We start from the raw sequence: 26,762 nt of genomic DNA on the forward strand, positions 1-26,762 counted from the left end.
GTGGTCTGCAGCATACCCCAATAAGCAATTGGCAACTTTTATTTCCACCATGAATATTTACCCAAACGGACTCCACATCTTCGCAATCTTCCTCCATCTCATCGTTGAGGACAGCTGTAAAAGAATTCTTAACAAAGAGACAAACCCCTCCACCTTTTTTCCCTGTTCTATCCCTCCTAAACACATTGTATCCTTTTAAATTAGCTATCCAGTCATGGCTTTCATCCATCCATGTCTCGGTTATTCCCACAATGTCATAGCCTTTGTCATTCAGAATGAACTCTAGTTCGTCTATTTTATTTGCAAGGCTCCGAGCATTGGTTACCATGCACTTTATATTTTTACCAACACATTTACCAATTTTGTTTACACGAAATGGGCTACTTGAAGTTTTACCAACCTCCTTAATCTTTACACTGTCTCCACCCCCCTCTCCACCCCCCATAATGTTAGGCTCCCACTGTCTTTTTACCTTACCTTGTCTACATATTGAGACTTTATCCTCCCGCCTCCCCCCAGATCCTAGTTTAAAATCTCCTCCAACCGTTTAGCCATCTTCTCCCCCAATGCAGCTGCACCCTCCCCATTAAGGTGCAGCCCATCCCTGCTGTAGAACCTGTAGCCGACTGCAAAGTCTGCCCAGTTCTCCAGGAACCCAAACCCTTCCTTCCTACACCAATTTCTCAGCCACTTATTTAACTCCCTAAGCGTCCTCTGTCTCTCAGATGTAGCGCGTGGCACTGGCAGTATTTCAGAGAACACTACCTTGGAGGTCCTTGCTTTAAGTTTATCTCCAAGTACCTGAAAATCATTTTTGAGGACCTTCCATCTCCCACTAACTTTGTCATTGGTGCCAATGTGTACCATGACAGCTGGGTCTTCCCCAGCCCCACCCAATAATCTGTCAATTCTTTCCGCTACATGCCGAACCCGTGCACCCGGGAGGCAACAGACTGTACGGCATTCACGGTTTCTTCGACAGATTACCCTATCTGTGCGCCTAATAATTGAATCCCCTACCACCAGTACCTGTCTAGCCTTAGCTGCACTCCTATTCCCTTTCTCGTTACATATCTTTTTCCTGCACCTGTGTGACTGCACAATTGTATTATAGCAGCAGTCACTGCATACCTTTTTCCTGCACCTGTGTGACTGCACAATTGTATTATAGCAGCAGTCAGTGCATACCTTTTCCCTGTACCTGTGTGACTGCACAATTATATTATAGCAGCAGTCACTGAATACCTTTTCCCTGAACCTGTGTGACTGCACAATTGTATTATAGCAGCAGTCAGTGCATACCTTTTCACTGCACCTGTGTGACTGCACATTGTATACCAGCAGTCACTCCATACCTGTTCACTACACCTGTGTGACTGCACAATTGTATTATAGTGGCAGTCAGTGCATACCTTTTCACTGCATCTGTGTAACTGCACATTGTATTATACCACCAGCAGTCAAGTCAAAAAAGTGTTCAGTACCTCACCTTTATCAAAATGAACGAGGCATGGATCCCGGAGGGCTACTGCCTGCCCGAAGACTAAGTCTGTCCCCACACACAGCATCTCTGCCTGCACGCCATGTGACTGACTGCCCCAAGACTAAATCAGTCCCCACACAGCATCTCTGCCTGCCGGCCGCTACTGCCTATTCCAAGACTAAGTCAGTCCCCACACAGCATATCTGCCTGCAAGCTGCTTGACTGCCTTCTCCGCCACTACCAACAGGGTCCAGGACTCCAGGTAGATTCCTGAATCTTTATGGCCGCTGCTGCTAGCAGCGGCTGCTACCAAACATAATGATAATTTTACTGGTGCGTGTACTAATTTTTCTGGCTGCCACAACAAAACAAAAGGCACTTGCATGTGTCAATTCCCCTCCGTGATCGTTACCTTGCCGAGGTGCCAGGACATCTGTGCCTATAGGCTCCTGTGATGTAAATCCGGGACTGAATGCCCCCATAAAGTATTACACTGTACTATATTCTAATATTATAATGACCACAACACAGACCCTATTTTTACACATATCAGACTCTATAGACTTCATATAAACTGCAACTGTCAGCTTGAGCCATTTACATGCCAGGTAGAGTATTTAGCTCCAGTCTGGCACTGATTACGCCTTCCTCTTGTCTGCATAAATCTGGGTCATCATTTCTTTCTGTCTTCGCTTGCGGCCTTCGGGCCCGGAAAATGGGGATCTGACCTTCAAAGTCTGTCTGGGGCAGCCAAGCTGAATTAACTTGAAGGAGTAATCCTCACTGTACTTACTACTGTATAACTTTCAGAAGAAAACACTCGGTGGAGAATGTACACAATTCCCTGCAAAAACAAAGTTTATTTCCCACCAAATGAAGACAGATGACAGTAATTACAGCCCAGGGAGGATTCTTTGTAAGTTTTTGTTTTTCAAACCTCCTGTCGCAGCAGCCGAACGCTGTTGTGGAATTCCAGACGAGCTATTAAGACGTTGTTACCTGACAGTCCGCTACACGGTGATGCTCTGCTGTCGGAGATCCCCCCCATACCCTTCCCCTCTTATATTAGGTAATGGAATGGCCTTCATCGTGACAGCTGCAAATAATCAGGGTCACATATGGAAAATGGAAACCAGCCCCCTCTATGCAGATGTTGTATCATTTAGAAAATTGCAGCAGTATTAAATAATGGGACGTATACAAAGTGCCTTATAATGAGGAGGAAAATGAGGGATAAGTGATACGCGATCCTGGGATTTAGGGAAAAGCCAGGTGAGCCGACATATAATAAATATAGACACAGACATGACTGGATTAACCTTAAAGCAGCAGGGACCGCCATACCATCTCAGGAAAAAACACAGATATATAAGTAGATAAATACTTGTTCTTCTCTACTTATATGTATTGTACTGTCCACGTATTCATTTAAGTACATTTTATATAGTAAATAAAGAGAAAACTGTTTCCGAGATTTTCCATCTTTACTGCCTCTGACTGAAGCCAATCTGATGTAATTTCCTCCCTTACTCTTTTTTTTCTCCTAAAAACTGCACAGTCATATCTAGCTTGATTTGTAAACACATGTGAGCACAGCATAGATCATATTTCATCAGCTTCTGCAGAGGGGTGAGCTGTATTTCCCTTCTCCGCCTCATGTCACACTGAACTTCCCTCAGCCAATCAGTGAGGAGCAGTAATGTCGGAGGAGAGATAACAAGCTTCCCTCTCGCCGGCAATGTACCAAATAGAGCCAGGCTGACTAAGATTTATTACAGAAGTAATATTTATGATTATATTGGAATGCTTGCAATGTGGGGTGAGGTTGTAGATTGCATAATAAACATAGAGCAGTGGGTAAATAGAATTTGATTTTATGGCTGACAATCCCGCTTTAAGAGTGTCACCGATGAGCCATTGGGGTTGATTTATTGAGACTGGAAAACACTGGGTATAATAAGTGATCTAGCAAACCAGTAAACCTAGTTCACAGTGCTCAGTTGCGTTGCAAGATCATTCTGCATAGCAACTCATACAATTTAATGGGCCTGTTCACAGAAATGTAATGGATCGTGTTATTCTAACTCACTGCATGCAGGCTTTTGTATTAAAGTCTTTGGCCAGTCTCTATTGCAGTTCACACTCGTTATAACGTGTGTGTTATGCAATGCAACTGACCACTGTGAACCTAGCCGGTCTGGATTTTTACATTGTATCACTAGGCCTCCATCAGCAGGGTATCATGAAAGCCTCTAAAGTGGAATTTTGATAGACAACATACATTGAATTCGGATACATCTAACAATTATAGACAAGGTAATTAAAAAAATATTAGATTGTTTTATAGAATTATATCTAGGGCTGTTTCTAGACATGGGCCATCCAGGCAAACGCCTGGAGCACTCTCTAGAGTACAGAACACAATACTGCACTCTCATGAATTTCTGTTTCAGAAAGTCTGCAGCAGGCTTTCTCAACCAGGGTTCCCCGGAGCCTCAGGGTTCCTTAAAGAGACTCTGTAACAAAATGTTCAGCCTTAGTTCTTCTATCCTATAAGTTCCTTTGCCTGTTCTAATGTGCTCTGGCTTACTGCAGCCTTTCCTAATTGCAAGGTGGCTGTGTTATCTCTGTTATATGATCTAATCTGTTTCCTTCTGTCGGGCTAAGGCTGGAATGTGTGGAATGTGCAGGGCTGCTTGTGATTGGATAGAAGCGATACACACCCACTCCAGGCCGCCTGCAGGCTCTGTATGACTCACACACTCTGCTTATGTGAGCCTATCACAAGCTGGTTAGTTTGTTTGTAAACACTGCCTAAAACTGGCAATTACAAGCCAGGATTGCAGCAGGGAGTGGCAGAAACAGCACAGAGGGGCCCAGGACAACATAATGAATAGAATGGTATGCTTTTTGCTGTAAAAATTTTAGAGTACAGATTCTCTTTAAGTACTCTGTAGGGGTTCCTTGGCATCTTCACCCATCGTGGGGTGAAGTATAACAGAGCACACTATAATAGGAGGTACTGTAAAAATAAGCACTAAATTGGGGGTCAAAATAATAATGAGCACATTAATAAAAAGCATTAGGATAAGGAGACAGTATAATGAGTGGCAGTATAATAGGGGGTAGTGAAATAAACGGCTTCACCTACTTTTAAAAACCATGCCTCCTGCAAAATGAATGCAGGGGTTCCTCAAGATCAAAAAATTGTTTGCTGGATTTTGCCGAGATCCAAAATGTATTTGCAGGGTTCCTCCAGGGTAAAAGGTTTGAGAAAGGCTGGTCTGCAGGGTTCAGCTTAGTATATTTTGAAAAGTGGAGAAGATTAACCACTCTACCCACGCGCGTACGGATTTCTCCGCCCCTTTTTCCATCCTTTCACCCCCAGGGACGGAGAAATCCGTACTTTGCGCACTCCCGCCGCTGTCCGCGCTCCCGCTCGTAAACACGCCGCCCGCCGCTAGTAAACACGCCGCCCAGAGATCAACGAACGGGAAAATCCATTCCCGTTCGTTGATCTAAGCCCCGCAATGATCCGCTGCCGCTCGGCTGAGCAGCACGATCATTGTGAAAAAATAACAAAGTCCCAGCCTCTTTCTACTTCCTGCAAGCGTCCGGAAGGACGCTTGCAGGTCGCATGAAACAAATTGGTAATGTTGCCATCTTGTGGCCAAATAGTAAAACTACACCCTAACCATTTTTTACACACAAATAAACTTGTTTTACACAAAAAATTAACTCCTTACCTCCCACACTCCCCAATTATTTTTTTTTTGTAATTAAAAAAAAAAAAAAATTTACAATTTAAAAAAAATACATAAATAGTTACCTTAGGGACTGAACTTTTTAAATATTTATGTCAAGAGGGTATAACACTGTTACTTTATAAACTATGGGCTTGTAATTAGGGATGGACGCAAAACTAAAATATTGGCGGCAAACATTGTGATAGGGACATAATTTAAACGGTTTTATAACCGGGATAAATAGGCATATACATTTAATGGGTTTTAATTACAGTAGCATGCATTACGGTATTTAAAAACTATAAAGGCCGAAAACTGAAAAATAATAAATTTTTTCCCACATTTTTTCCTATTTTCCCATTAAAACACATTTAGAATAAAATTATTCTTGGCATAATGTCCCACCTAAAGAAAGCCTAATTGGTGGCGAAAAAAACAAGATATAGTTCATTTCATTGCGATAAGTAATGATAAAATTATATACGAATGAATGGAAGGAGCGCTGAAAGGTGAAAATTGCTCTGGTGGTCAGGGGGTAAAACCCCTCAGTGGTGAAGTGGTTAAAGAATAAATAGTCTGGTGGACTGTGTCAATGAGTCAATTGCGTTTTTTTAAATCAAACATAGGTTTATTTCATTATAGTTTTGTGTACCTGTGCTTATACTTTAAGGCAAACCTATCAAAAACCTGGGCAACAGAAACTAATTACAATATAAAAAATGTATAATTAGTAATCATCCTTACTGGAAATTTCATGAAGGAGCAATCAGTTGTTAGACATAAAGTTCAATGCAGTCAAAGTAAAGGGAAGGTAATATTAGTTGAACTCATAAACTTACCTGTGGATCACTGAAGCCAGCTATCACCTTGAAGGAGCAGAGCAGGTCCTTGAAATTTGGAAGGGGTGGCAGTGACGTAATTACAATTTATTGGGCCCCAGCGAAACTTTGATCTCCCCTCCCCCCAATGTTCCCACCCCTTTCCTTGCCTCCGCTTGGTGCCCTTCACGGCCTTGGGGCCCATCTCACAAGGGTCAAAAAAACAAGTGTGGCCATCATGACCTTCACACCCATAACAAATGTAGCCACAAAAACACCTGATGTAAAGTATAGTCCCCTCTATCAGAGTATACGCCCCTGAGAGGTGGGACAAATCTGGACTGGACTACAGTGAAAATGGGAATTGACATATTACTTCAGCAACATATATTCCTGAAGCTGTGAAAATTGTAACATTATTGCCATTTGAGGTTAAACTCTGAGGGCTCTTTCACATCAGAGCTTGCGTTGGAGAACGCTCAAACCATACATTTTGTTGCAGTGAGTGTGCGTTTTTAATGCGTTTTCAATGCGTTACAGCACATAGGAAAACGCAGGTAATTTTTTTTCCTTCTACATTGTTCCTCTGTTGCATTCTGGGACTGATTGCCTGCGTTAACGGTTTAAAAACGTGCATAGTGTGCGTTTTACATTGACTAACATTGTAACGCATAAAGCTAGCGTCGGCCGAAAAACTGCGCCTGGGTGCAGTGTAACGCAACGCACAAAAACGCAGCGTTATATGTGAAAGCTAAAATGAAAGTCTATGGACTTTCATCTTACCTTGGGTAACACAAACTTTACCCGTTGCGTTGAAACGCAGAAAATCTGCCCTAATGTGGAAGAGCCTTAAAAACTGAATTCCTTTGATAATATGTTAAGTCTGAATTGAATGAATCGGTGAAAGGTGCACTTCAATCCATGGTGAAAAAAAAAGTTTATGCTACACATTGTTTGGAAAGGAATTAGAACTTTTCTTGAGTTTGTGTAATTTCCCCACTGGTGACATTTTCCTTTATTTCCTGTATATTTGACCACAATGGTGTCAAAAAGAACCTTGGTAGTCCTTGAAATACGAGAGGATAGGCAGCAACCAAACATTGAAAAGAGTCCTAATTTTTAGCACTCCACAAAAGTAAAAAATGGTTGCTGTCTCTGATTCTGTGGATTCTGTGGATAAGAATTACTAACTTCGAAATTACTTTTTAGTCAGGAAGTGAGGGAAATTCTTTCAGGTGGTAACATAGACAGGGAAGTTCATGAGGTAGGAAGTGAGGGAAATTCTTCTAGGTGGCAACATAGACAGCAGTAGAAACCTAACAGAGATTCCAGAATACCCAAAGCTAGACACGTTACCTTGAGTTGGATTTTTGCCGACCAAAATGATCATTCATGATCCAATAGACTGCTTGCAGCCAATGAGATTTCAAACACATTAAATGCAGATGAGCAGCATGGGCTTTCCTGCAGGAGAGGGCGGTGATTGGTGAAGAGAAATAGAAGGCCTCTTTGGAGTGCTCAGTGGTAAAGCCACTAACCAAATAAAAAATGTCCACTATTACAAGTTTCCTATCATGCATACCTGGATGGGTGCAGGAGATGGCAAACTCTGTATAGACATCACACTTATATCCGAAAAACTCATGATTAGAGATGGCACGAACAGTTCGCATGCAAACTTATTCGAGCGAACATCGATACTACATCATTGGGCTAAACTTTGACCCTCTACATCACAGTCAGCAGACACATGGCAGCCAGTCAGGCTGCACTCCCTCCTGGAGCCCCCCCCCCCCCCCCTCCTTATAAAAGGCAGCAGCGTCTGCCATTTTCTCACTCTGTCTGCTGCTGATTTTAGTAAGAGAAGGGAGAGACATTGGAGAGATAGGGAAAGCGTTAGTTAGGAGGTCTGTTAGCTTGCTCCTAGCTGATATTTATTGCTGAAAAGCACAACCACAACAGCTCTTTTGAGAGCTAATGTTCTTGTGATGTGTTTTTTTGTGTGTGTGTGTGTGGCCCACTGACTCTTGCATATACAGCCCTGTATGTCGCAGCTGGCCCTTGCTAATTGCTATACTGTGCCAAGCCCAGCACATTCAGTGCCTACCTTTTCAATGCACCTGTGTGTGTGACAGCTGCACATTGTATTGATACCAGTCCGTGCATACCTTTCACTGCACCTGTGTGACAGCACCCAGTTTTATATACCAGTCACTGCATACCTGTTCACTGCACCTGTGTGTGTGTGACAGCTGCACATTGTATTGTAATACCAGTCCGTGCATACCTTTCACTGCACCTGTGTGACAGCACGCTGTTTTATATACCAGTCCGTGCATACCTGTTAACTGCACCTGTGTGTGTGACAGCTGCACATTGTATTGTAATACCAGTCACTGCATACCTTTTCACTGCACCTGTGTGACTGCACATTGTTATACCATACCAGCAGTCACTGCATACCTTTTCACTGCACCCGTGTGGCTGCACATTGTTATACCTTACCAGCAGTCACTGCATACCTTTTCACTGCACCTGTGTGACTGTACATTGTTATACCTTACCAGCAGTCGCTGCATACCTTTTCACTGCACCCGTGTGACTGCACATTGTTATACCAGCAGTCACTGCATACCTTTCACTGCATCTGTGTGACTGCACATTGTTATACCAGCAGTCAGTGTATACCTTTCACTGCACCTGTGTGACTGCACATTGTATTAGTCAAGTCAGTGCATACCTTTCACTTCATCCCTCCCAATATGGACAAAATAGGCAGAGGCAGGCCACCCGGCAGGTCTGTTCATGATCGTTACCTTGCCGTGGTGAAGGGGCTTGCGTATTACAATGAAGCAATGACCGCCAGCTATATGAATGTGTTGGGGGGTGCACCCGATAATAAGGTCGTTGCTTCATTGTGGACAGATCAAATTCTATCAGCTGTACAGTCACTGTTGTTCTGTCATTGAGCTACCTTAGCCCGGCGACCATATGGGCTTGAAAACCGCCGTCGCCTGCACTCTAGCCATGGTGCGCACCAGTTCAGCATGGCCATTACTACACAAACAGCTGTTTGTGGTGCGTTACACTGTGAGTTTGGTCTGTCAGTGCGAAGCAGTACACTAATTACACTACCTGATTGATGTATACACACACAAGATGTTTTAAAGCACTTTATGCCTCCAATTTAACATGCAATGTGATTTCTGCCCTTAAAACCCTGCTCTGCGTCAAATCCGTAATTTTCCCTGGGACTTTTGGCGTGTATTCCACTACGCCATGCCCCCTTCCAGGTGTTAGACCCCTTGAAACATCTTTTCCATCACGTTTGTGGCCAGAATTAATGTTTGAAGTTTTGAAAGTTCGCCTGCCCATTGAAGTCTATTGCGGTTCATAGAGTTCGCAAACTTTTGCGGAAGTACGCGTTCGAGGTTCGCGAACCTAAAATTGGAGGTTCGAGCCATCACTACTCATGAATGGTGGTACATACTTTTAGCGGTAGAAAAAGTGAATAATCAGTAGCAGTAGCAACATCACTTTACGTATATTTTTAAGTGTCATCATGTACAGTATATTGTTCAATAATACCTGGCTTATAAAATTGTTTCTACTATCTTTCAGAATTTCTACTTGGCAAGAAAAGGAAGTGCAGATATGAAGGACATGAATGAAAAAAATAAAGTTTCCTTACTGGAGGTAAATACATGAAACTAGGGCTGAAACATCCAAAAGCTTGTGCAGTTAGCATTTAAAGATTACACTGAAATTTTATTTATGTTCCAAAGCATTAAACATACAATAGAATGAACAGCTAAAACCATTAGAGTGGTTTCCGAGGTTCTGGAACGGTTAACACTCAAGCTTTTAACCCTAACCACCCTGGCGTTCTATTGAGATCGCCAGGGCGGCTGCGGGAGGGTTTTTTTTTAATTAAAAAAAAAACTATTTCATGCAGCCAACTGAAAGTTGGCTGCATGAAAGCCCACTAGAGGGCGCTCCGGAGGCGTTCTTCCGATCGCCTCCGGCAAGCATAAGTAACAAGGAAGGCTGCAATGAGCAGCCTTCCTTGTTTGGCTTTCCTCGTCGCCAAGGCGACGAGTGGAGTGACGTCATGGACGTCAGCCGCCTCCGATCCAGCCCTTAGCGCAAATAGTTCCGGCTGCGCAGGGCTCGGGCGGCTGGGGGGACCCTCTTTCGCCGCTGCTCGCGGCGGATCGCCGCAGAGCGGCGGCGATCAGGCAGCACACGCGGCTGGCAAAGTGCCGGCTGCGTGTGCTGCTTTTTATTTGAACAAAATCGGCCCAGCAGGGCCTGAGCGGCACCCTCTGGCTGTAATGGACGAGCTGAGCTCGTCCATACCGCTAAGGTGGTTAATTAGCTGCTAATTAATACACTTGCCATTGCCGGCCATCATTTTCAGATTGTGTTCGGAGTGTACTACAAGTTTCTGCTGTATCTGGGGGGGAGGGACCAGAGAACTTTCTTTTCTTTGTTTGCTTACTAATTACTTAATTACAACTCTATCTGACAATTTGTCGGACAGCCTGCAATGATATCAGTTCGCTGCAGTGAGGTGTAAATATGCATTCAAATTACATCAAACCAGCCTTATAGTGCTTATTAATTTTTTACTGTGTTTAATGTTTAGAAGCAAACAATGTAATTTTGAGTATAATTTCATTTTAAAGCACACCTAAACTGCGCCAAATAAGATGACTTTTAGTTACCTGGGGCTTCTTCCAGCACCCTTGTAGTCTTTCAGGTCCCTCTGTGTGCTACGCGTCCCCTCTTTTGTGCTGCTGTCCCCCTCAGAAAAATCTCAGTCAATTCTGAGCTGCATGGTCTATCCTGTGGGTCACTCAAGCTCCCATTGCCAACAGCATTCTGCACATGCGTGGTTCGCAAAAGAATTGTACCGCGCATGCACAGAATGCTTCCAGCTGTGGGAGGTGCGGGGACTGAACCACACATGTAAGAATTGTTGGAGATCTTTCTGAGGGGGACAATAACACAAAAAAGGGGACCTGGACAGGGCTGGGATTAAGCCAAGGCCACATAGGCCATGGCCTAGGTCACCACAGGATTAAGGGCGGTTGGGCAGCAGGCTACACAGGGAGAAGGGGCGTCATCAAGCTATATATATGGAAAGGGGGGTGGGTCAGCTGGATTCTACTAGAGGGAAGGGGGATCATCAGGCAATGAAAACTAGAGGAGGGGGAGGGTTATTTGACTACCTATATGGGGGGAGGGGTCATCTGGCTACCTATACTGGAGGTGGGTGGGGGAAGGGTCATCTGGCTACCTATACTGGAGGTGAGTTGGGGAAGGGTCATCTGGCTACCTATACTGGAGGTGGGTGGGGGAATGGTCATCTGGCTACCTATACTAGAGGGTAGAGGAAGGGTCACCTGCCTACCTATACTGGGGGGAGGGTCATCCGGCTACCTATACTGAAGGGGGGGCAGCTGCTGACAGTGGCCTTGGGCGGTAAAGAGTACAAATCAGGCCTTGGACCTGGATGACACAGAGGGACCTGAAAAGGGGGGGGATATGGAGCGGCTGAAGGAAGCAGGTAAGTAAACTTCAACTTTTTTGGCGCAGTTCAGGTGAGCTTTAGGGGACATTTCCATGTTCGAGAAGGATATGTAAAAACCTTCACTTGTGGGCTGATTCAGATTGGCTGGATTGAACTCCCTCTCCTTGTACCAGATTGCCATTTGTTCCATAATAATAATTATAATAATAATAATAAGCACCATGGTGGATTTCGGAAAGCAGTACCACTTCATACAATTAGCACTTTACCGGTCTTTATCTGTCCACAAGAGCTCTTGTAGAAAGTGGAAAACCCTTTAAAGGGAACCTGAAGCAAGAGGAATATGGAGGCTGCCATCTTCATTCTCATGTAAAAAAAAAAATGCCGGTAACTGCAATGCAATCGCGTTTCTTTCTATTTCCAGCACCACGATTTTGCCACATTCCATCAGGGGTGTATGGTGCGATTGTGGCGCTCTTGCAATTTCAGACTGGAGAGAAAAAAACTTGCATAGTGCAAACGCAGTTTCATAAAAGTTGGGGCACAAAAATATTCCAACCAATAACTTTGTCAAAAAGAGTGTTAATTGGTGCAAAAAGGATCAACTTTATTTATACAAAATTTAAGATATCAGCCCGAATGCTATTACAGCAAATAAACCTCCCCCACAGACACAATTAAAACTCTAAAACTAACAGTAGAGTATCGGCTCACTAAATATATGACGTCATATTAGTAATAAAGCTATGGCAATATGTTTCTTGAAGGATCACACCCCATGAGTACTGGAACTATGCATGAGGCAATAAAGCGTATATGCAGTTCATGGATGTAAAGGCAATTCCAGCAAAAGTCCATGTATCAGAGACCGTAATGCCTCCACTTGTCTCACATAAGAGAAATGAAAGTTCTTAGCAGCTTTTCCAAATATAAAGCATGAGGAAAAAGTGAGCTTTTCCTTTTTTCTATTCAAAACATATAAAGTCCCAATCGCAGACTTGAAGGAATATGTAGATAGCATGCAAATAGCAGCAATGTTCCTCAAGCATAAAGAAAAGCCATCAAGCAAGCAGTTTGTGGACAGATGATAGCCGGTCACAGGTATGAACTATGAAGGTCTATGCAGATTGCAAAGCGTGTGGATAAGCATCATTCATGGGCGTATGTATGTCATTTTACCTGCCCCTGTGTGCGTCCATACATTCCAAAAACGACACGCTGTTTGTTCCAAGCTGAAGGTTCCAATGAGGTGTCACTGAGTAATCCTCCACTGACTGGCAGCCATAAAGATCCGTACTGGTCCGACGGCTTACTCTACTTGAGAGCAAACGGCAAACTGTCCAGCGTGCAGCGGGGTAGCCGAGGCGTATGCCGGCAAACCTGTGACCGTCAGATGCCGGTCCTCACACATTGACGCTGACCAGTAGGGTATGACGTCAGAGCCTCTTAACTCCGCCCACCGACCGGTTTCGCGCATGCGCTCTTCATCAGGGTGCAAACGCAACAAGCCCTGCAATTGTGATTCTGAAAAAAACTAATCAAATCCAATTTTGGGATCAGATCACACCAGGTGGAAATGGGCCCTAAATAAGTCACTCACCAAGCTGCATACAATTTGCATTAAAAAATGTTAATGCCAAGCCAGGTGAGAATATGCATGGGTACTGCTTCTGCCTACCATGCATGAGATTGTGGGGGTGTTTTACACCCTCACCTTGGAAGCAATTTAGCCTAGAAACTGCCTTAAAGAGAATCTGTATTGTTAAAATCGCACAAAAGTAAACATACCAGTGCATTAGGGGACATCTCCTATTACCCTCTGTCACAATTTCGCCGCTCCTCGCTGCATTAAAAGTGGTTAAAAACAGTTTTAAAAAGTTTGTTTATAAACAAACAAAATGGCCACCAAAACAGGAAGTAGGTTGATGTACAGTATGTCCAGACATAGAAAATACATTCATACACAAGCAGGCTGTATACACCCTTCCTTTTGAATCTCAAGAGATCATTTCTGTGTTTCTTTCCCACTGCAGCTATCTTCCACTGAAGTGTCAGGCTGTTTCTTCCTGCAGAGTGCAGATAGCTCTGCCTGTATGTAATTCCTCAGTATGTGAAAGCCCAGCCAGCTCAGAGGAGGATTTATCCAGCTTGTAAAAGATAAGAGAGAAGAGAGAAGCTGCCCTAATCTAAATAATACACAGGCAGTGTGCAGAGAGGGGCCTGGAGGGGGAGATGCATCACAGAACCACAACACTGAAGAACTTGGCAGCCTTCCAGACACAGGCTGACAAGTCTGACAAGAGAGAGATAAGTTGATTTATTACAGAAATGGTGATAGTAGAACGTGCTGCAGTAAGCCAGAACACATTAGAATAGCTTTTGGAACTTGTAGGATGATAAAAAACAGGATGCAATTTTTGTTACGGAGTCTCTTTAAGTATAACCCACTCCTCCTGGTCGAATTTTCATGTCTCAATACTTGAACAAGAACAAGTTTCATCTTATGGACAAGCTACTAGAACAAGCTTCATCTTAAAGAGACACTGTAACATCAAAAAGATCCCCTGGGGGGTACTCACCTCGGGTGGGGGAAGCCTCCGGATCCTAATGAGGCTTCCCACGCCGTCCTCTGTCCCACGGGGGTCTCGCCGCAGCCCTCCGAACAGCCGGCGACTGTGCCGACTGTCAGTTCAATATTTACCTTTGCTGGCTCCAGCGGGGGCGCTGTGGCGACTTTCGGCACGGAAATAGACGGAAATACCCGATCTCCGTCGGGTCCGCTCTACTGCGCAGGCGCCGGAAACTTGCGCCTGCGCAGTAGAGCAGACCCGACGGAGATCGGGTATTTCCGCCTACTTCGGCGCCGACAGCCGTCAGAGCGCCTGCGCAGGAGCCAGGAAGGTAAATATTACGTCACCACTGCACGGAGGGCTACAGCGAGACCCCTGACGGATGGAGGACGGCGTGGGAAGCCTCATTAGGATCCGGAGGCTTCCCCCACCCGAGGTGAGTACCCCCCAGGGGCCGTTTTGTCGTTACAGTTCCTCTTTAAAGTAAACTATGACGAAAAATTGTAAAATTTAAAATATGTGAAAACATAGACACATAAGAAGTATGTTTCTTCCAGAGTAAAATGAGCCATACATTACTTCTCTCCTATGTTGCTGTCACTTAGAGTAGGTAGTAGAAATCTGACAAAAGCGACAGGTTTTGGACTAGCCCATCTCTTCATAGGGGATTCTCAGGGATTTATTTATTTTCAAAAGCACTTAGTGAATGGAAGTTGCTCTGACCAACTGCCAAAAAGTGTGTAGTGAGCAGGGAGGCTGGCCAGCATCATTGTTTAAAGAGAACCCGAGGTGGGATTTAATTATGTTACTGGGGCACAGAGGCTGGTTGTGCACACTAAGACCAGCCTCCGTTGCCCCATGGTGTGCCTCCAGGACCCCCCCCCCCCTGCGCGCCGCTATACCCCCCGCAGTGCTGGCGACACGCAGCGCGTCGCCAGCACAATGTTTGCCTATGCGCTGTCAGTCAGCGCCGCTCCCCCGCCTCCTCCGCATCAGCGGTACCCGCCCGCGTCACTTCCCTCCACGGGCGGGTAGCGCCGATGTGGAGAAGGCAGGGGAGCGGCGCTGACAGACAACGCATAGGTAAACATTGTGCTGGCGACACGCTGCGTGTCGCCAGCACTGCGGGGGGTCATGGAGGCACACCATGGGGCAATGGGGGCTGGTCTTAGTGTGCACAACCAGCCTCTGTGCCCCAGTAACATAATTAAATCCCACCTCGGGTTCTCTTTAAGGGAATATCTTTATAATGAATAAAAGCCTTGCTGAGAATCCCCCATGAAGAAATGGACTAGTCCAAAACCTGTTGCTTCTGTCAGATTTCTACTACCTACTGTAATTGACAGCAACATAGGAGAAAAGTAATTTATGGCTCATTTTACTCTGGAAAAAACATACTTCTTATTTGTCTATGTTTGCCCATATTTTAAATTTTACAATTTTTCCACATCGTGCCCCTTTAAAAAAATGATATCAAAAAATTGTTTATGCCAGTCAGCATTATTATCATCTCATTGACCATCTCTAGTGACAAGTGACAAACACATGGAGAACATAGTAAACTGGTTGCAGATGGAGCCCTAGGCTGCTATTAAACCCAGAACCTCAGCGTTACATGGCTGATGTGGTAACCATTATGTATTATGTCAGTTTGCCGTTTATATGTTCTATAAAACTTCTATATTAGGGGAACCAGAATCAATGGCTGGGAGGTAGGTGGATGGAATGATATCACCTCATTTGTGTGTTTACACTGCATCCAAAACAGGCCTCTGCTATGTGGATCTTCCATGTGTAGTGCACCATAGAGCCTCTTTGTGACAGCAGATGTAGCCCTTTGAAATCCCCACATATGTCTCAGTTTGGAAATTACGTTTGCAGATCTCCTCTGTTCTCGCTCCAAGTCTTCTGTTTCCCATATAGAACAGTGTGGTTCTAGCTGTAGCCACCATTCAGCCAGCATATGTGTAATCATAGCAGTGCGATGTTTGCATTTGTGTCCAAGGCAAACATTTCACAGGCTTGTAGAACCAGGCCAAGAACAACAGGCAGAGTGCAATAGCTCACAGCAACCAATCACAGCTCAGCTTGTAGAACAAGGCCAAGAACAACAGACAGAGTGCAGTAACTCACAGCAACCAATCACAGCTCAGCTTGTAGAACAAGGCCAAGAACAACAGACAGAGTGCAGTAACTCACAGCAACCAATCACAGCTCAGCTTCTAGAACAAGGCCAAGAACAACAGGCAGAGTGCAGTAACTCACAGCAACCAATCACAGCTCAGCTTGTAGAACAAGGCCAAGAACAACAGGCAGAGTGCAATAGCTCACAGCAACCAATCACAGCTCAGCTTGTAGAACAAGGCCAAGAACAACAGGCAGAGTGAAATAACTCACAGCAACCAATCACTGCTCAGCTTGTAGAACAAGGCCAGGAACAACCGGCAGAGTGCAGTAAATCACAGCAACCAATCACAGCTCAGCTTGTAGAACAAGGCAAGGAACAATAGGCAGAGTGCAGAAACTCACAGCAACCAATCACAGCACAGCTTGTAGAACAAGGCCAGGAACAACAGACAGAGTGCAATAACTCACAGCAACCAATCACAGCTCAGCTTGTAGAACAAGGCCAGGAACACAGCACCAGGCACAGTGCAGTAACTCCCAGCAACCAATCACAGCTCAGCTTGTAGAACAAGGACTGGAACAACAGGCAGAGTGCAATAACTCACATAAACCAATCACAGCTTAGCTTTAATTCCACACAGTAGCAGACAAGTGGGTAGATTACTGATTTATAAAACGTCAACATATTCCGTGGCACGGTGCAAAGTAAGTAACAAACATGGGGTACATAATAATACAGACAATGGTATATACAAAATATAGACACTGGTGCATAATACTAGAGTGACCAGACGTCCCGGATTGCCCGGGACGCGTCCCGGATTCGGGGTCCGCTGTCCCAGGCATAATGAGGTCCCGGGAAACGTCCCGCTTTCAGCAGCGGGACTTCCCGGCCTCAGGACTCTGGCCACTCTCTCCTCAATGAACTGGCAGCGGCGTCTATAGACGCCGTGGCAGTTCATTGCCTGCAGCCCCGCTCCAGCCTCCTCTTCCGGTGTCTGTTTCCGACACCGGCAGGCGAGCAGGGCTACGGCAAGATGGCTGCCGAAGCCCTGTACTGGAGACCTATTTGTGTCTCTAGTACAGGGCTTCGGGCGCCATCTTGCCATAGCCCTGCTCTGCCAGGCTGTCAGCGCGGGAGACTGCAGGAGAAGTAAGACGGTCCCAGGAGCAGCGCGCCAGAGGCCAGAGACTTCTGCCAGGTGAGTAAATGCTTTCTTTTCCAGGTAAAAAGATGCCTTAGAGGAGATCTAATTAACATGTATAAATACATCAGAGGGCAATATAATAGCTTGGCGGATGAGCTTTTTGTCCCTAGGCTTTCTCAAAGGACTAGAGGACATGAGATGCGCATGGAGGAAAAACGTTTTAGCCATTTATTTAGGAAAGGGTTCTTTACAGTAAGAGTGATTAAGATGTGGAATGCATTGCCACAGGAAGTCGTTATGGCAAACTCTATACCTGCATGTAACCTGCCTGGCGTTCTATTAAGATCGCCAGGGAGGCTGCGGGAGGGTTTTTTTTTAATAAAAAAAAAACTATTTCATGCAGCCAACTGAAAGTTGGCTGCATGAAAGCCCACTAGAGGGCGCTCCGGAGGCGTTCTTCCGATCGCCTCCGGCGCCCAGAATAAACAAGGAAGGCCGCAATGAGCAGCCTTCCTTGTTTTGCTTACATTGTCGCCATAGCGACGAGCGGAGTGACGCCATCGACGGAACTTTTTGTTCCGGCTACGCTGGTCTCAGGCGGCTGGGGGGACCCACTTTCGCCGCTGCTCGCGGCGGATCGCCGCAGAGCGGCGGCTATCAGGCAGCACACGCGGCTGGCAAAGTGCCGGCTGCGTGTGCTGCTTTTTATTTGAGCCAATTCGGCCCAGCAGGGCCTGAGCGGCAGGCTCCGGCGGTACTGGACGAGCTGAGCTCGTCCAGACCGCCCAGCAGGTTAAAGGGGGCTTAGATGCTTTCCTTGCGTTGAAAGACATCCATGGCTACAATTACTAGGTTATGCCTAATGATGTTGATCCAGGGATTTTATCTGATTGCCATCTGGAGTCAGGAAGGAATTTTTTCCCTTTTGGGGCTAATTGGACCATGCCTTGTGGGGGTTTTTTCGCCTTCCTCTGGATCAACAGGGGTATGTGGGGGACAGGCTTTGTACTGGTTGAACTCAATGGACGTATGTCTTTTTTCAACCAAAATAACTATGTAACTATGTAACTATATGTGAAATGTTTGCCTGCATTGTTTCTTTTCTGGTGAAATGTTTGCCCGCATTGTTTCTTTTCTGGTGAAATGTTTGCCTGCATTGTTTCTTTTCTAGCGAAATGTTTGCCCGCAGTGCGTTTCTTTTCTGGTGAAATGTTTGCCCGCATTGTTTCTTGTCTAGCGAAATGTTTGCCCGCAGTGCGTTTCTTTTCTGGTGAAATGTTTGCCCGCAGTGCGTTTCTTTTCTGGTGAAATGTTTGCCCGCATTGTTTCTTTTCTGGTGAAATGTTTGCCCGCATTGTTTCTTTTCTGGTGAAATGTTTGCCCGCATTGTTTCTTTTCTAGCAAAATGTTTGCCCGCATTGTTTCTTTTCTAGCAAAATGTTTGCCCGCAGTGCGTTTCTTTTCTGGTGAAATGTTTGCCCACATTGCGTTTCTTTTCTGGTGAAATGTTTGCCCGCATTGCGTTTCTTTTCTGGTGAAATGTTTGCCCGCATTGCGTTTATTTTGTACCGACATGTTGCCCGCATTGCGTTTATTTTATACTGACATGTTTGCCCGCATTGCATTTATTTTATACTGACATGTTGCCCGCATTGCGGTTATTTTGTGCTGACATGTTGCCTATTGCGTTTATTTTCTGGTGTCCTGGGTAACTGTTACTGCATTTATTATTTAATGGTCATAGATGGCTATGTTTGCTGCTTTGTGGTTACGGTATACTATTAGCATCACACAGTTTCTGCACACCCATGATGCAAAGTGTCGTTTGTCCACATCATGGCGTAAACACTGCTTTCTTATGCCTCGCTGTTACATCATTACGTTAGCTCTGCCCATACAATGTCATGGCCACGCCCATTTTTCGGCGCGGCGCGCGCCCTCCCCCCCCAGTCTTCGCCACTGCGCGCTCCTCAGTCCTCCCCACTTTTCGCCGCGACGCGCGCCCCCCTCCCCGTCCCAGGTTGGATCCACAAAAATCTGTTCACTCTATTAGATGCCATTGCTATATAAATAGATAATTATAACGTAGGACATTAGACTATGACTATGGTGGGATTAGATTGTCTGCGAAATGTCAGTACAAACATGTCAGTACAAAATAAACGCAATGCGGGCAACATGTCGGTACAAAATAAACGCAATGCGGGCAAACATTTCACCAGAAAAGAAACGCAATGCGGGCAAACATTTCACCAGAAAAGAAACGCACTGCGGGCAAACATTTCACCAGAAAAGAAACGCACTGCGGGCAAACATTTTGCTAGAAAAGAAACAATGCGGGCAAACATTTCACCAGAAAAGAAACAATGCGGGCAAACATTTCACCAGAAAAGAAACAATGCGGGCAAACATTTCACCAGAAAAGAAACGCACTGCGGGCAAACATTTCACCAGAAAAGAAACGCACTGCGGGCAAACATTTCGCTAGAAAAGAAACAATGCGGGCAAACATTTCACCAGAAAAGAAACGCACTGCGGGCAAACATTTCGCTAGAAAAGAAACAATGCGGGCAAACATTTCACCAGAAAAGAAACAATGCGGGCAAACATTTCACCAGAAAAGAAACAATGCAGGCAAACATTTCACCAGAAAAGAAACCTAATGCGGGCAAACATTTCACCTGGAAAAGAAAGCATTTACTCACCTGGCAGAAGTCTCCGGCCTCTGGCGCGCTGCTCCTGGGACCATCTTACTTCTCCTGCAGTCTCCCGCGCTGACAGCCTGGCAGAGCAGGGCTACGGCAAGATGGCGCCCGAAGCCCTGTACTAGAGACACAAATAGGTCTCCAGTACAGGGCTTCGGCAGCCATCTTGCCGTAGCCCTGCTCGCCTGCCGTTGTCGGAAACAGACACCGGAAGAGGAGGCTGGAGCGGGGCTGCAGGCAATGAACTGGCACGGCGTCTATAGACGCCGCTGCCAGTTCATTGAGGAGAGAGTGGCCAGAGTCCCGAGGCCGGGACGTCTCGCTGCTGAAAGCGGGACGTTTCCCGGGACCTCATTAAGCCTGGGACAGCGGACCCCGAATCCGGGACGCGTCCCGGGCAATCCGGGACGTCTGGTCACTCTACATCTAAGTCAGCACTTTACAGAGAACGTAGTCATGTCCTTAGCAGAGCTCACAATCTAATCCCGGCCATAGTCAAAGTCTAATATCCCGCCATATCATTATTATGTATTTATGTAGAACTTGCATCTTCTACAGCACTTTACAGAGTACATAGTCATGTCATGGACTGACATCCATGAAGCAAATCTCCCATTTCACCACATCATCGTGGTAACACTGTTTTCTTGTGTGTTTGGGGAACACTGCCTAATTACCTTAAGGGTCATGTTGCCTGTGGTTTGGGAGGAAACTCCGGCCTACTGCCTCAGAGTTACACTACAGTTTACTCTGCCCACACCATGTCATGGACACGCCCAGCTTTTTCCACCACGGTCACGGACACGCCCAGCTTTTGACAGCACCCCCCAATCCCCCCCCCCCCCCCTCCCCTTCATCCCAGGTTGAGCCAAGAAAAATCTGGTCCTTTGTGTTTTTGCCATCTGATGAAAGAACTATGTTTTAAAACGCTGTGCGTCATGACGACCCGGCACACTAATTTTTCATGCCTTTTTTAATGAGCTATAAATAAAAAGAATAATTTTTTAGACAGTGCGGATCCTGACAACTTATTGGGAGAGGAGATGGCTGCAGAACAATAATTTCTGATGAAATATTGTTTTAAAGTTATATGAAACTCAGTATTTCCTCTGTGCTCTAAAAGATTATTTGCAGCATCAAATCTACTACCACAAAAATAATTTGTAGCTAAACAGCATTCAAACAGTTAAACACAGCACTTTGTTCTTTAGTGGAAAACTCATTGCTTCAGTGGGCAGCTTCTGGCCACATCAGAAGAGATGATAACATCTTTTGTTTACACTCCTTTGTCAGATACATTTAGTAAACATTAACAAATTGCCAAAACTGGGCTGTACTGAGCTGAGAAGCAGAAAGAGTCGAGAAGTGATCACTCTATAGATTTTAATATATAAATACAGCAGCTATGCAATAAACTGCAATGGCAGCCTTCAGAGCAGATAAACTGCACTTTAAGAACTTGTAATTTGTAGACAGACAATATTACTTGTGCACAAAAGCAAATATGGTAACTGTGTGGGTAATAAAAAGTTTATTAAATGTTATGTCAGAGGTTTATGCCACAAGTTTATGTTAAACATAGGTTTATGCCTTCAGTAAGGAAATATATACTTGTATATACAGTTCTGCAGTGTAACAAGCACTTTTTCACATTTTAATTTCCAGCAAAGTTTCTGCGGAGCCTCAGTTGTGGTGCCAGAACTTGAAGCTGCAATTTACTTGAAAGAAGATGGTAAAAAGTCCTGGAAAAAGAGATATTTCCTCTTGCGCGCTTCTGGGATTTACTACGTCCCTAAAGGGAAGACAAAGGTCAGTAACCCCTACAAATAAAATTGTAGAAGAAACCCAAATGTTTGGAGGGTAGCCTGCTGAGGATGGAGATTTAACAGCAACAGGAAGCTTACCCTACACCCGATCTCGTTTGAATTATCTTCAAAGTTTAATTTGACCTTCCTAAGGGCTGGTTCACACGAACGCTTGCCAAGCGTTCTGGACTTGTTGGCTAAAAGCTCCCATTCAAGTGAATGGGAGTGATTAGCAGCGCGCGGTTACCAGCGATTGCAGTCGATTGCGTAAACGCGGCGCTCCGATCCCGATTTAACGCGACGTTTAGGCCGGCCCTAGAAGCAGCATGCGGCTTCCAGGCCCGGCTAGCCGCCGCGGCTTCAAGTCCCCGCAGAAACGCTGATCGTGACGCGAAGCCGACAATCGCCATACGGCCGCCCCCGAACTAGACGTCACATGACGCCGCGGCTTACCAGCCGCCATAACGCCCCCTGTCGTCCGTCTGAACCAGCCCTAAAGGGGATTAATACACATAATCACTTCATCCCAATCAGTAGCTGATACACTGGCGTAAAAATAGGGGAAGCAGCCCCTGCCCCCGCAGGGGGACCCGGGCCCCCTGGGGCCCGCTCATGGTCATTTTGGGGGGGCAGGAGGGGTTAGCTTGGTAGCACGTCGGTGGGGAGGGGGGACGTCCCCCCCCCCTCCCTCACCTCGGGCTTTCCCCTCTGTGCTCCCCTCCTGCCTCTATGTAAGCGTCAGCAGCAGCGGTGGCAGCTATAATTACCTCCATCCCTTGCAGATTGGCAACCTCCGGTGGTGGATGGAGGTAAATATAGCTGCTGCTGACGCTTACATAGAGGCAGGAGGAGAGCGCAGAGGGGAGAGCCCGAGGTGAGGGATGGGGGGGGACCGTCCCCCCTCCCCACCGACGTGCTACCAAGCTCTCCCCTCATGCTGCAACCCCCCCTGCCCCCCCCCCCCCAAAACGGCCATGAGCGGGCCCCAGGGTGGGGGAGGTCCGCTCAAATTCTTGCAGGGGGGCCCGGGGACTTCTAGTTACGCCCCTGAGCTGATACCTCCTTTACTGTGAGAAATCTTTACCGTTTCTTGAATAGATCATCAGGGGGGTCTGTATGGCTGATATTGTGGTAAAACCCCTCCCACAGTGGGATGTCAAGATCTACTCTTCAAAAAGAGGGGGGGATGTATTTACCTTCTGAACATAGTGCCCTTATCCTACCCAAAATAGAAGGATTTCTGTTATTTGCATGCTGAGATAAACTTGTTACTGAAAAAAAAACATTTCCACAATATCACTGGCACTGCACAATTCCTGCAGTTAGGCAAAGCAACCCACACCAGGTAAAAAGAAAAGAGAAATGGGAGACACATAGACACCTATTTTAAGAAAAAAAATGGGGGGAAGGGGACAGTACATATTTTTGGGGGGCACTAGCTATTTTGTTTTTTTAAATGTTACAGCCCCCTTTAAGGGATAAATCAGTAATGCATGTATATTTCATTCTTCATCTATGCCTCATTTTAAAATATTTTAAAGTGGACCTGAACTCTAGTACAGGACAGAAGGAAAACAGAGATAAATGCACCCTGCATGTATTTTGAGAGTTTAGCCTGTCTAATTCCCCCTTATCTGTAACTAACCACATTTTAATTTGATCTCTCAGCTGTGTAAGCTGGTTGCCATTGCAGAGCGGCTAATTGGTAAATACAGGATGTTAACCCAATGTCTGCTTCCATGAAAGCAGGAAGTAGACAAATTACAGATGTATTGTAAGATTTGTATCAGCTGTAACAAAGAAATGTTTTTCTTTAAAGGTTATTATTCTATGACTTCTCTTTTAGAGCAAAGAGGAAGTTCTGAGTTCAGATCTGCTGGTAAGATCTGCTGGTTTAGATCTGGTGTAAATATTACTTTAAATACTAAGAAACAGGTGCAACCAACCCTTAACCCCCTCCCCATCCAAATAAAGCTTTGTTCTGGCTCGATTCTTATGCAGCGGTCATCATCTGTATGTATCACTGTGACAGATGATGAAGCCATTACAAGCAAGATCAATGCACATAATATCCTATTGATTAGTTCCTGCTGGAGGAACAGATGCAGAAAATACCTCTTAAATTGTTTCAGTAGAAGAAAAACAATACAGTAGGCTTGTCTGGACCCCAGCCACACGCTTGTGCCTATATCAAACACGCATTAAGCCAGTGATTTGAATACATTTTGACGCAGCGAGGCGTGTGCACGTTTGTATGTGTCACCTTTTCGTCACATGGAACATTCTAAGCAGCGCGAATCGGCACAGCATGATCTCGCTGCAGCCGCACAGCTCCTGGGCGACCGTTATCTCAGGTTACCATGACAACCGCAGAAGAACGGGAGGGGGGGGGGGAAGAGTGAGAGAGAGACTTCCTAACAAATGGCAGGGAGGAAGGTGCTGCAAAATAGCTAATCTGGTTTGTCACTGCAATTTTACTTTACAAAAGAAAACAAAATGCATTCCCTTCTCCAGATGACTGATTCCCCCCTCCCCCCCTTTAGATGAGAGTTAAAATATTTGTGATAAAACAAATGACTTGTAAGAAATAATTGTCTTCCAGTGTAAGAATCACCTAACGTTACCCTGCCCTTATTGTAGCTGTTCAGGGCATATACAACCTGGCAGTGGACATAAAGACGTATACTGTAGTCCAAATTCGATATCCTGGCCACGTATGCACTTCTCTTTCTCTCATCCCCTTCGCAACACCCATACTACATACACCCATGATCTGTAATGGTCAGAAACCTCCCCACAAATGCCACTATCTAACTAATCTAACTTTAATCCTAACTCTCCACTTAGCTTCCATCTCCTGTGTCTTCTACTCTAACCTTCACCATCTCCTGTGCTTAAAGGGGTTATGTGGAGTAAAAAAAAAACAGACACTTACCTTGGGCTTTTATCAGCCCCCTGTAGCTGTCATGTCCCGCACCGTTCTCCTGCGATCGTCCGTTCCCCGCACCGGTCAATTATCCGTCTAACAAGACTAATAGTGCGCGCTCCCGCTCGTGTCTCTGGGAGCTTACTGCACAGGCGCAGTACGAGGTTTTCTTGCACTGCGCCAGCGCAGTAAGCTCCCGGAGTAGAAAGCGGGTGCGAGCACGCACGTGGCAGTCTCGCTGAGGGGATAATTTGACCAGAACCGGCAGCAGGGAACGGATGATTGTAGGATGCCGGCTACAGGGGGCCAATACAAGCTCCAGTTAAGTGTTTGTTTTTGCTTTTTTTTTTTTTTTTACTCCACAGAACTCCTTTAACATTATCCTCCTCATCCTCTCCTCCATGTCTGATTCTAACCTCCACATCCTCCTGGGCTTAACACTATCCTATGCCTCACTCTAGCCTCTACTATCCTCACCTTCCACTGTATAGGTGCGTACATACGCACTACCAAAGAGAACGACGGGTCCCTCAGACCCTCCCGCTGAGCGGATCGTTCAGAAACAACCTAATCAGTCTGCAGACTGACTGTACACACGCACTACTGTCGGGAGAACGACCGCCCAGTGGGAGGGTCTGACGGACCCGTCGTTCTCTTTAGTAGTGCGTGTGTATGCGCCTTATGCCTCACTCTAACCTCCACATCCTTTGGTGTCTAATACTTTTCTTGCCCTATGCCTAACTCTAACTTCCACCACTCTTTAGGCTTGATTCACTGAAGACAAATAGCACACCTTATCAAAGTTAGCGCGCCTTATCAAAGTTAACACGCCTTATCAGAGTAGCATAGCGAGCGCTACGAACCCGCAGGGGCAGGACGAGTGAAGCTCTCATCATTGCCAATTAGCAGGCATAAGTTTACTATGCTACTCTGATAAGGCGTGTTGACTTTGATAAGGCGTGCTATGTGTCTTAGTGACTCAAGTCCCTTGTGCCTAAGACCATCCTCACCCTCTGCTCTGTGCCTGACTCTAACCTCCACATCCTCCTGTGCCTAACACCATCCTTTGTCCTATGCCTCACTCTAACCTCTACTTTCCTCACCCTCTACTGTATGCCTTACTCAGTATCCTCACCCTTTCTTCTAGCCCTGTCTCTAACCTCCACATCCTCATCTGCCTAACACCATTTCCACCCTACACCTCATACTACCATCTCCTGGTCCTAAGACTACCCTTACCCTCTTCTCTACGGCAGACTCTGACCTCTGCATCCTCCTGTGCCTCACACTATCCTTACCCCCATAGGCCTCACTGCCATGTCTCTGCTAAAGTTTAGTCTTTATACTGGGCTGATACAAAGGTTAGAAAATAATTTTCTACAGCAGTAAAGCAGTATTGCAAATACCTTCTTTTTTATGATGGCAAATTATACTCAGCCTTGCTTTCAAGTGGGAGGTCTTTCTGGTCTCTTTTAGCCCTTTATACTTTCCTAGTGGTTCTGGGTCACTGTGAGCTATCTGGGTATTTTATACTATTGGTTCAAACCCTACTCCATAGAGCCATATCAATCCATACCATGCACCGATGAGGACCAGAAAATCTGAAACAGGCTGTCTGCATGTTGGGTGGATGTGGCTCTGTAAAATGTATAAGCTACAGGTTCACTATACACCAGTGGTTCTGGAAGTGAGCCTGGCTTCAGGGGAATAAAGAGATGATATGCATATTCAGGAGTGATGCATCATGGGAAACCACAGTTGCTCATTAATGTTGAATTATCACAAATGCTTTCTGTTTTAACCCATAAACATCTTCAATAGCGTTATCTTGTTTGAGATAAGTGCACTGTTTTTAACCTCTGTTGGCAGAACTCGTGTTGTAAGCTCTTGGAATTAGT

At 45.6% G+C, this 26,762-nt stretch overlaps 1 protein-coding gene across 1 annotated transcript in view; it reads left to right on the plus strand.

Annotated features, from left to right (window-relative positions):
- APBB1IP (amyloid beta precursor protein binding family B member 1 interacting protein) overlaps window positions 1-26,762 on the plus strand; it is a 136,814-nt gene that overhangs the window by 86,038 nt on the left and 24,014 nt on the right. The window contains exons 8-9 of the mRNA XM_068235662.1: window positions 9,669-9,743; window positions 21,799-21,942. Coding sequence (XP_068091763.1) covers window positions 9,669-9,743; window positions 21,799-21,942 — 219 coding nt within the window. The remainder of the gene's footprint in view (window positions 1-9,668; window positions 9,744-21,798; window positions 21,943-26,762) is intronic.

This window comes from Hyperolius riggenbachi, chromosome 5 (genome assembly GCF_040937935.1).
Source record: "Hyperolius riggenbachi isolate aHypRig1 chromosome 5, aHypRig1.pri, whole genome shotgun sequence".
NCBI lineage: Eukaryota > Metazoa > Chordata > Amphibia > Anura > Hyperoliidae > Hyperolius > Hyperolius riggenbachi.